The 11,739-nt window shown below is 36.1% G+C and overlaps 1 protein-coding gene across 2 annotated transcripts; it reads right to left on the bottom strand.

Annotated features, from left to right (window-relative positions):
- Positions 1-6,201: 6,201 nt before the first annotated feature.
- On the bottom strand, positions 6,202-11,739 carry LOC146563953 (uncharacterized). Of its 2 annotated transcripts, none has more exons than XM_085291378.1 (8): positions 11,682-11,739; positions 11,255-11,340; positions 10,571-10,936; positions 9,735-10,064; positions 9,101-9,415; positions 8,871-8,994; positions 8,185-8,254; positions 6,202-7,996 (listed from the first exon to the last, which is right to left on the bottom strand). In XM_085291378.1, exons 2-8 carry the CDS (start codon positions 11,295-11,297, stop codon positions 7,640-7,642), a joined length of 1,605 nt encoding a protein of 534 aa, XP_085147504.1. In that variant the 5' UTR covers positions 11,298-11,340; positions 11,682-11,739; the 3' UTR covers positions 6,202-7,639. The 2 variants fall into 2 exon arrangements, with proteins under 2 accessions (XP_085147504.1, XP_085147503.1); XM_085291377.1 differs by having other exon boundaries at positions 11,255-11,344; positions 11,682-11,735.

The raw sequence follows: 11,739 nt of genomic DNA, 5'->3' as shown, positions 1-11,739 counted from the left end.
CCTGCGGAATTGGCAGCTTGTACATCTAGAAAAGTACCGCCAGTGCTGAAATGTATATACAGGTTTTAGAGCAATAAATGCTCCCATGTATGTAATGTTTTGTTCAGGGAAAGCTGTGCATATTTTAGCAAGACAATGCTAAACTACTAAAGACTCTGCCTACAGTCCAGATGTTTCACCAGCTACAAACATGTCAGCGTTCGACTTTGTCGAATTCACTCGCTCGCTCTTTGTCAACTGATCCTTTCCTTTCAGTTGTGCATCATAATATGAAAAAAAAAATCTAGCAAACAAGACCCAGCACTGTTGAGCAGCTATAATCCTATGTCAGGCAAAAATAGGACGACATTATACCACCAAAAGTTCAGTGATTGCCATAAATTTTAAAATGAGAAGCTTCAATTTACAACCTAACTATATATTTATATAGGGATTGTATCTTTTGCACTGTAACTGGGTTTATGACCTTCACTAAAGTAAATCATCATTATACAAAACACAGTTTGAACCTACACTTAGTAAACGAATAATAAAGATTATGAATATTCCCCGATAGCTGTCTATAATTCAGATTACAAGATCTGACTGGAAATTACACTTGAGGTTAAGCCCTAAACCAGCAGATTTATTTAGGGTATATAGAACAACACCTGAATGATATGGAGATGTCCTCATGGTAGTGCTACAATTCAGCATCTGTTTCTGTACCTCTGCTTCTTTCTTTATTAGTGCTGACACAGTGAAAGAGCAACCTGACAGTTTTGTTTTTCTTTCATTTATTAAATTCCTTTTTGGCATTACTAATAAAGAGGAACAACCATTAAAACTGTTAGAGCTATGCAGTACTGCATGTTCAAAAGTCATGAAAAATACAGAGTTTCCCCCTTCTTATTTTTAGAGGAACCCTGTATGCAAAATAACTAGCACCTGCTAAGCGTCAGATGTTATTTTAGGTTCCATCTGTGAGTAACTCCTCATCTATTTGACAGCAGGGGACAATTGTTTTACTTCTATACCAGATTTTCTCAACCATAGCTTACTGTCACAGCTGGGTGACACCTTGACATTAGAACCAAGTTGCTAGGAAACCTGTGGGCAAGATGTAGTTAATGTGTTACAGTTTGTTTTTTTGTTTTTTACATGTCTGTTTCTGTGTGGATCAAAAAAACAAAATGTATGGTTATAGTCCTGAACTTTGGGCAGACAGACAGAGCAATAGCTTTCGTCTTTGCAATACCACATGTAAGCTGCGAACCTGTGTCTGTGGTATTGATCGTATCTATTAAAAGCAAAGTTCTCAAAATAGCCCACCACACGAATAGTGCATGAACATGAACTTTGATGTTCACTTTAATTAAGCATACATTTCTTAGTCAAGCTTAAAGTCTTTTTAACCCTTTCATGCATGCATATGACAACCTCAATCAGGTTTTTTTAAAATTATTTTTATTCATCTTTAGGCATCCAAACAAGATTTTTGAACTTCATTTTTTTAAAAAATATTTAGTTATCTACATGTCCACTTAGGTGGACAACATATGTTTTGACTGGGTGGCAGGGTATGGAGTGACACATCAGTGTCCAATGTAGTGGTTTATATGCAAGTGTGCTGGAATACAAATCACTATGCGTGAAAGGGTTAAAGCCACAGTATGATCTTAGCTAGTTGTACATGCTACTTATTTCTTCACATGATATGCCAGCTCATGCAGCCCTGTACAGTATACACTAGTCCATCTTAATGCAAAAATCAGAACGGCAAATATGCAGCAAAATGAAATTCTACATTATATATTCACAGCTTTTTATTGTCTTTGTACTTGATCAAAAAGACGTACAGGGTGGTGCTGTCAGTAGCACTGTTGTCGCCCAGCAAAAACGTCCTAGGTTTGAAACCAGCCTGGGGCCTTTCTGTGTGGTGTTTGCACGTTCTCTGCTGGTTCCCTCTGAACATTCTGACTTCCTCCTACAGTCCAAAGTCATGCAGGGCTTTAGGTTAATTGGTGGTTCTAAATTGGTCATAGATGTGGAAGTAGAAGAAAATGGATTGCTGACTGATGTCTTCTCCATCTAAATTAAAAAATGTTCTGAAAATAGACTTTTAAATAGCTGGACACTTTCTTTTTCGCAACCACACAAGTCGCCCCCTGTTGCCCATTTGAAATAATTCAGGTTTAAGACATTTAACATGGACTTTGTGTGCTTTTTTTTTTATATAGACCCTGATAGAGTGTGACCATCCTGTGTAAACTGTGTAGGCAGAAACAGAATGAGATTTGAAATTGAAAGCTTTGAGGTGACTAACTTTGTCCTCACCTCACTTTACTGCTGCTTTTCTAAATTTCACCATTGCCCTTCTCTTTGGCCCATTTTCTTTTTCCTGTATGCTGCTTTGCTTATCAACAAGGAGACTCACTTTTTGAGAAGTCCGCAAATGATTTGTTCATTCACCTCTCATTTGAATCAGCCGTTCACCTGAGAGGTGACAAATAGTGAGCCATTCATCACCTGTACGGTACACCTGATACATTTAAAACCGCTCACATAGGCTCCTGCACTGCTGTAAACAACAGTTTCCTAATAAAACCACTAGATGTCAACATAGAGTAAAATACCACAGCAGCCTTTAATAACACGGAACACATTTTGCTGCACAAACTAGAATACTAGTCAATCTTCTTGACAAAAGTCATCAGTTTGTTTATTTCTGTCTTTACAGTTCATTCCTTTATTAAGCTACACTATAGCAACAACTGCTAAAATACAACATAGGTGTAACATTTCTTAATTATTGTCACACTTGACTTACGGAGCCCTTTTTTAATCACCCTCTTCCTCTTCGTTTGAAGTGCTTCTCCTTTTACGTACAATAGGTTTGTTACTCTATAAAGATATAGATTTTAAAAACTGTCAAACTAATGTCAAGAAACAGTGGTGGTAAAAAAAGAAGAAGAAGATATAATTAGAAATGATGATGAGGGACTGCCTTCTTCTACTTTTTTGTGGTGAGGTTCCCTTTTATTTCTCCCTTTTTCATTTCCACTCACACATGCAGCAGAAGTTCTGCTTTAATCTTTTACAGTAAGGATGACGGTGCTGTTGACCTCGTGGTTCATGGACAGAAATGACAGCAGATTTAGTGCAGTTCCTTAATAGTGGCATTTTGATGAAAAAGGTCAGGCCTTCGCAGTGCAAACACGCTGAATCACAACATCAACGGCAGAGGTAGCCATAAGTCTCCTTTCAAGAGACATTTCCATGCATAGATCTGGGTTGTGATATATTGCTTTAGAGCTACGTATGTTGTGCAGGTCACTATTAGAGTGACTGCTGAGGTTTCATTCTTCCAGTCAGTTTTATCTCCATTTGAAATCGTCCTTGTTCATAGTCTTTACTCTTACTGCATATCTCTAATGCAATATTTTGAATTATATGAATTTGAAAAACAGTTTTTCTGCTTTGAAAATTTTACTTTTATATAATGTTACGTAAACACCCTGGCTGCTTTCAGTGGGCTTGTAACAGATCAGATTAAATTGTTAAATACAGCTTGAAACCGAAGAAGGAAATAAAACCTCAAAAGCAGACCTGTGATGCTTTTCCTTGTTTTTGGTCATGTAGAATGACTGACAATGGTGAATGTTCAAAATAGATATCAGACATGATCAATATTAAATAATGAGGCCAGCTTATCTGCAAGCAATCCTTGTGAGCCGAAATGTCAGGCTAAACACACATTAGTTTTTTTTCTCTAGTCTTGATCATATATAATGATATAAATGCAACAGAGCTCTGTTGCTAAGAGTCCTGACGTACTATTAAAAGCTGTTGTTGATGAAAAGGTTACGGTAAATGGCAGGTAGTCTTAAAGGGAAAGGAGCTGAAAAGGTTTGCTCCAAAAACTGCATCAAAGCTCATTATATGACAAACAGTGATTATGTTATAGTATGATTCCTGCTAATAGACTGCAAGAATAAATATGTGGAGTTGTAATGGAGCAGAATAGGTGACCACAATATTATTTATTTAAAGTAAAAGTAACTTGTATATTTAAATGCGGCGCTAAGGCTACATGATGAAAAATATTAGGTTTTGCTGGCAGATGCACAGTCCAGACTACTTTTGCTGTCACATTGTGTAGCTGTTTGAGTGCCATTTGTGTTGTGTCAAAGCCATTAAAAGTCAGACCTGTTGTTCCAGAAAGCACGTTTAGGTCAAACTGAGTCAAACTGTGAAATAAGGTAACTGTGGGTTTTCTGACGCAGAAATAGAGCAAACGTCTGAGTCACTTGTTGGGGTGGCGCACTCTGTGAACTAAACGTGCTCGCTGACAGGTTTCCTCCGCAAGTTTGGCTTTTACTCCTCGTAAATAGAAATATAAAGACAGCATTAAGACAGTTGTAAGAATCATAGTTTTCTAGTTATGAGGCTTGTTATCAATTTTCATCCATGTTGAAGACAAATTTCAATTTATGGTTAACATAACCCCACCCTACACCCCTACAAAGTTATCTATCTTTATAATTTACTTATTCAGCATTTTTTTTTTAAAGGACGGTCCTGATTGAATTGTGCTATTTATAGTCTTTAATGTTTACAGAAAGATCTATGAAATTGGTCTCAAAAAGAGAAAATATCCAGAAAGTGGCTAAAAACGTCCTTGCCTGATGTCAGAGCTCAATGATTGCGCTCTTTTGAGCTAATAGAAAGGCAACAGAGGCTCAAATAACTGCTCTTTATACCCAGTATGCAGAAGAACATCTCTGAATGTACAACACTTCAAAATCAAAAGATTGATCCAAGGTGCAAAAGCAACGTGTACTTCATGAAGTGGCCAGTAATATCATAATGCAGTTCAACAACACTGCACACTGCTGCCTCCAGAGAAGCCATGCACTGAACTCAACAAAAAGGCCAATGTTCAAGAAGAAGGATACCTTAGGGACAGAAGACTTGAAAATGTTATTAATATATCATGAAATAGATTTACTATTGAAGACAGACTTCATCAAATCTAAGTTTGCAAGGCTTCTACCTAAGCCCTGAAAGAGGAAATGCTATTTGCAGCAGAGTTTAAGAAATATGTCATTCTTACATATGCTAAAGAGGAAAGTGTTGCACTTTAATGAACTGTATAACTAAATAGCAGTTAATTAAAGTGCTATAGTTAATAGAAAAAACAAGAAAAAGAAAATAAACACTGCAATTTTTAAGAAAATTTAGTGTGTTACATATTTCTGAAAACGGTGCTGATGAGGTTAAAATTATACTGAAAGATAAATAAACTTTCAAGTGAGGACCAACAACATAAACTCAGTTACTGTGTTGTTTGTTGCGCCTAATTTTAAAGAGGAGGCTCATCTGTATGTTGAGAAATCTTCTCAGGAAAGACAAGAGGCAGTTTTTTTTTTTTTGTTCTTTAAAAATTCAGTAGTTTTATTAACAGAAGAATGCTCAATAAAAATGTACAGGAAGCAAACTGCACAGGAAACAGGTTTAACACAGATGCCACTACAGGATGTTGCAAATTCATATTTTCCATACTCATGTGACTACATTTTACTACCGCAGTCCCCCTGGGAATCAATTTTGGATCCCCCAAACCCAAAACATGTTTAACGGCAGGTCTGAAAAAACTTATGAGCATTTGCTTCCATTTATTCAAACAAACAAAACAAAACAAAACCTGCACAACTTCTCCTCACACTACAGTAATTCCTCAATCTCAGGCTATCACAGTAGTAGTAAAATAAATGTAACAAAGAGCACAAAAAGGTATTTTCATTGTAGCAATGACTATAAGTGACATAAATCATAAAAAAAAGGAAGTACACAACAGTTGCTAAAAACAGGAGAAACAATGTGTTGTCATGCTAACCAACCAACCAACAACAACTTTATCTTCACTTATCTTGCCTCATCACCACTTTAAACTGTGAAATAGCTGACACAGTGCATACTGTTTAAAGTATGATGGTGTGCGATTACTGATATATGAAAACCATATTAAAAAATATATGATTAAAACAATATTATTTAAAAGATGCTTTAGATTCAAACACAAAGATTGAGCATGCATCTACTTACAACTGTCATCTGTACACATGCACAGTATTCATGAACTAGTTATTGTTCTCACAAGAGTCACAGACGAATATATATATATATATATATATATATATATATATATATATACTTCCTTATTAGGCATCACTCTATTATCGGTGGATCTAATCTTCCTGTTCTCACATTTTGACACAGTAAGATACTATAACGGTCAATTTTAAGCTGTAAAAGAAACCTGAAATCTAAATATTATGACCCCCTTAGTCCAGTGTTTGTGGAGCTGGGAAGTAGCCTGAAAGGTGGAGCTGGACTTTTGCAGTTGCACTATTTACAGCAGTTCAGCAGAACACAGACAACCCTCGTCTGAGAGGCGTCAAACTAGAAAATGCCATGCGTGGTCTGAATTTGTACAAAAGCTTTACCAGGGTGTGCTTTCCTTTAGCTTTTTATGGTTTAAAACAAAGCAAAGGTGTTCTCTCCCCTCCTGCATAAACTCAATAATGTAACTGAATAAATTCTCACTCTGAGCTTGAATTTGATTTCAGTTGCATTCACCTTATTTATGACTGAATTTTATTAACATGATGAAATGTTTGACTGCTACATGAAGCTGCTAATTCTACCTGATGTATCATACAGAGATATGCAAAATGTAAAGAATATTGTTTGCATACAAAAACTTTTTCACAAAGATTTAACATTTATATTCATGTTTTAAACCACAGGTGTCAAACTCCAGTCCTCGAGGGTCGGCGTTCTGAAACTTTTCTATGTGTCCCTGCTGCTACACACCTGAATAACATTAGTAGGTCATTAGCATGCTGAGATGGGGAATTCAGCCATTTGATTCACAGCAGCTCATACGTGAATGAACACAGTGCAATAAAAGTACTTTTACACGTACATTTTCCACTTCATTTATTTAAATTTACTTGACTTGGGTTAGGGGTTGCCATCTCAGCAGACAGTCAAACTCTACAGAATTTTGCAAATGACATACTAAGGTTATCTAGGTGTGTTGCAGCAGGGACACATGGAAACGTTTCAGGACACCGGCCCTTGAGGACTGGAGTTTGACACCCCTAATTTAAACAGTTTCACCTTATGTTCTTGTGGAACAGTCTTTTGAAGGTGAAGTAAATAAGAAGATTTATTACAATATTTACATAGTATGGCTGACATCTGAATATTTCCTTGTATTAAATAAGTGGAGTCTCCACTAATGACTGCCACTTACATACCAAAGAAAGAAGTTATAACATGAGAGGATATTTCATGAAAACCTTTTTGTCAGCACCTGGATCTGATTAGTCGACCCACTATTTTTCTGTTTAGACCACATTAAACACCACAGCCTGATATTTTTACCATTTTTGTAAGTCCTGTGGAAACGTGTTTATCCTTTTATATTACATACATGCTTATATTTTTCGTAATTGAAAAATCCCAGAAATTCTATCTCATCTAACAAAGCACACACAATTCTCAACGCACACGTTGATTGCAGCATGCATATATCTTCTGTTTGTAATGTTAATTTCTCCAAATGTGATATATCTCACAGCTCTCATAATTAACCCATTAATTCCTCCACACTGGAATACAGCGCCACATCCTCACCTTCCTCATTGTCCTTTTTACTCATGAACTCATTCTCTTCATTGGCCTCCAACATTTCACTGTCCCCTTGGGCATCTTCTTGTCTCACTTCTTCTCTTTTAATTTCAGCATACTCTGTGTCTCTGGCATCCTGTGTGTTTGCTGCCTCTTCAGGGTTCTTGGGTCTTAGTGCAGAGAAGTTAATGTCGGAGTACTCCACCTCTGTTGTGCAGTTTCCATTGGATGGTAATTGTGCAACAGACTCAGCTTCTCCTTCAGCGTCCTCTGGCTCACGGATCCCATCATATGTTGCTGCTTGATCAGCATCCATCTGTCAAGCACAAGGCAGCAATTACAGGTAATTTGACAGCTTATAAAAAACAATAATGACGTAATAACATGACAGAAACCAAACTAGCTTAATATTTGACCAAAAATATAATTAAAATCAAACTAATATCATAAAATAAATATCATATTCAGATATGTTATCAAAGGCTAAGTACTTATTTAAGTTACCATTAGACCAGCTTCAGTAGTCACCATCTCCAGGTTTTCAGACAGATTTTCTGACCTCTTCCACTTTTTTCTGGGAAGAAATTAATTAATAGAAATGAAGCTTAGTGAAGGTCTCACAGCAGACCAGAAGTGTTGTGTCGTGGCAAAAAAAACCCCCATATAGTTCACATAATCTGATTATTTTCTGTGCTCAATCTGGTTTTTCTCATGTTAAAAGCCGAAAAAATATCTTGGATCAAAAAATGCACTTTATCTTTACATATAAATATGATGGCATGTGTCTCAGTTTTAATTTTCGGAAGCTGATGACGTAAGATAAGCCAAAACTGCATGAAAACTCACAAAAAGTAAATAATGATTGCAGCATGATAATGGTGACAATACAATATCTGACAATTTTGATATTTTACAATATGTGTTTCAGTTCTTTCCCATATATAATGGTATTTATATGTGGAAAGTTCTGGTATAAAAATTTAAGTCACCATTTAGGACCTCTAACAGTATATAATAAACTTTATATAAAAATGACCTAATAGAAATTTACATGTGTGCAAACAGAAATCGTTCGAATATACCAGGAAGATGGTGAGCATTAATATGAACAATTCAGAAAATATAATATTCCTTTTTATAAAATAAAATATACAAAAACACTGATGTCAAAAATAGAATAGTAATATTACCTGCGACATTTTGTTACCAAACAAGAAATGGCTGTTGAAAGGATTATCCCAATCACAAACCCGGTCAACAATGCAATGTAGACTTTCTTCTCTAGAATAATCGTTAAAAACTCTGTGAATATATCTGAAATCAAATGAGATAAACCGTGCTGATTACCTAAAGCTGAAAACAGGTATTGAAATGTCTTAAATTTGAGTATAGGGGAAATGTTTAACTCGTAAATACTTACAGTTATTTCCTGTATTGTTTAATGATGATGAATTAGCATTGAACTCATTTATTATAAGGCTGACACTTGATGAGGTATTTCCAATACTATTACTGCTGACACATTCAATAGTGGAGTTGTGATAGTGATCTTGGGACACAGTGATGGTGCTGGTGACTCTGGTGTTTGACACATTGGTTGTTACAGAGTACTCAGTGTGGCTCTCCAAGTGTGGCCATTTGATGGTGGGTGAAGGAAACCCCTCACTGACACACACACAGGTCAAAACCTTTGACTGAGCGACACAAGCAGAGTTATTCAAGATTCTTGCTGCATCTGCAAAAACAGAATAAGAAGCTCAGCATCAAGATTACAGTAAACTCATAGGAACATAAATTGTCTTAACACATTGCTTCAATATAAGAATATCTGATACTGACGAACACAACAATGTAATTAATATTACATTTACTTTCCAGATTTGAATGAAAACTGCTTTTTTAGGTAAAAAATGCAAAAAATAAGAGCAGACAAAATATAATGTCAGTCATGAAAGTTTTACACTTACAGTAATTACAACATTATTATAATTACTGCTACTACTACTAATACTGTAATAATGATAAAATATACTTTTGCCAAGAGTAATACTCACACTTGACATTAAGAGTTTTTGTCTCATTTGTTTTGACATTTTTGAAGGTGACCTTACAGGTGACGTTACAGGTGACCTTACAGGTGACCTGACCACCGTTGTGTTTTGTTGAAGCGTTAAAGGTCAGAGTTGACTTGAAGGCAGGCATATTCTCAGACTGGAATTCAGTGTTGTTTTCTTTGATTTCATAGAGGTTTTGTCCTGATCCACTCCATATCCAGGTGATATTAGGAGTGGATCCAGAGCAGAGACCAGGAGCGCTGCAGGTCAGTGTAGTCTGCTCTCCCTCTGTTATTTCAGGAATCTCCAGTGTGGGCTTTTCACTCAGCTCTAATAGGAAAGTAAATGAAACAAGACATTATAATCAGCATAAAAACCACTACTAATTTAAAGTAGACGTATGATCACTCTGTTAAGTAACTTAAATTGTAAAAAGTACAAGATAAGGCTGAAAAGTTCCAAGACAGATGCAAGCTCTGTGAGGTATACCCAAACATCAGTTTATGTCTGACCAAAGGAATAGACTAAAGGACATTCAGCAGTTTCTGTTTTTGTTTTTCACTTTAGCTGACATATATGATGAATGGAGACACAGGACCTGCATTACAGGAAGTCGTTGTGCCTTTGTGTTAATCTGAGCATTATGTTTATTCACAAAAATCTTTGGAGTGGTAATGATTTAACAACTCTTAAACTCACGTTAAACAAACATGTGCTAGTGCCATAATGCAGCTGTAGTTAATACAACTCATTGTAATTTAGTTGAGCTAACTCATTTAAATCAAACATGATAACGTGGTCACTGTGCAGGGAGTATTTGTGGTAGGTTTTGATACCTGTAACTGTGACTGTGATGTTTGCAATCAGTGTGCAGTGAGTCTTTGTCTTAGCGACAGCGTGATATGATCCAGAGTCCGACTTGGTGAGGTCATTGATAATGATGCTGCAGTTCTTTTTCAGGTCAGCCTCCAACAGTGACACCCTCCCTTTAAACTCAGGTTCAGTTTTCGTATTGTTACTGGAGCCAAATATTGTTTTAGTTATGTTTCCATCATGTTTATACCAAGTTATATTTTCAACATGACCATCCTCTGTAGTAAAAGAACATGCTAGAAAAACACACAGTCCAGCCTGTGCTGATACATTTTTACCACTTTGTGTGATTCTGCTGTTGCTCTTTGGACGCTCAGGAGTCCCAGAACCTGAACATGCAAAAACAAAAGAGCACAAACCAGAAGAGAAGAAGCTGAGTTCATGAAAATAAAAAATGATGGTAACCAACACCATCAGTTTACATCATTTACAATGTTTATATTTAAAGATGCCTCTTTTACTTTACTTCTGCTGTTAACTGATATGACTTATATAAGCGATGCAGTTCACAGCTGTTGCTTCCCATTTTTAACTTAGTAAATGACATTTTCAAACACGGCTGTCTTTGAAACTGCAGTTTTCCTTCTTTTTGTAGTTTCCTTAAATTCATATATTGATGAAGATTTAAATAAAATTTCCTTCTGTACCTGTGTCAGCGAAGAGCAGAATCACCCAGATGAGAGTTAACATTCTGATTTGAATGACAGCACAGCTTCTCTCCACAGGATAGACGCTTTCTTTTCAAAGCACAAACACACAAAAGGTGCAGTAAAAATATAGAAAGTTCAGTGGCTGATAGAATCACATACGGGATATTACACTTACATATTTACTGTTTTAATATATTTTTTCATGTGACCAATAAACTTGGCTGAGATCTTGAAATATCAAAGTTTAAAGCATCATATTAAAGCATTTCTTGATATCTGTGCCATCGAGAAGCTAAAAATTATGAATGGAAATCTCTCAGCCTCAGACTTCTTCAGTTAGGTATTCACCAATCATTTACAATCATTTTTTATGAAATTACTGAAGCAAGAATACTACAGAGAAAAATGGATGAAAGTGTTTTACCCTCACTCTGTGTGAGCCTCCAGCTTTTGTTTCCACACACTGATCTCTGCAGACTGTC

The sequence above is a fragment of the Mchenga conophoros genome, linkage group LG11 (genome assembly GCF_057382185.1).
Source record: "Mchenga conophoros isolate Kocher_MC1m ecotype Shallow Benthic linkage group LG11, M_conophoros_male_GT1.1, whole genome shotgun sequence".
Lineage (NCBI taxonomy): Eukaryota > Metazoa > Chordata > Actinopteri > Cichliformes > Cichlidae > Mchenga > Mchenga conophoros.
Note: the sequence above shows the minus strand (reverse complement) of the source record. Positions and strands in the feature narration are given on the sequence as shown.

Excerpts from the sequence above, each read along its gene's own strand:
- LOC146563953 (XM_085291378.1), bottom strand. The coding sequence starts at position 11,297 with ATGTTAACTCTCATCTGGGTGATTCTGCTCTTCGCTGACACAG. Across the intron at positions 10,937-11,254 it reads TCTGCTCTTCGCTGACACAG|GTTCTGGGACTCCTGAGCGT; the intron begins GTACAGAAGGAA and ends TTGCATGTTCAG. Across the intron at positions 9,416-9,734 it reads AAAAACTCTTAATGTCAAGT|ATGCAGCAAGAATCTTGAAT; the intron begins GTGAGTATTACT and ends CTGTTTTTGCAG.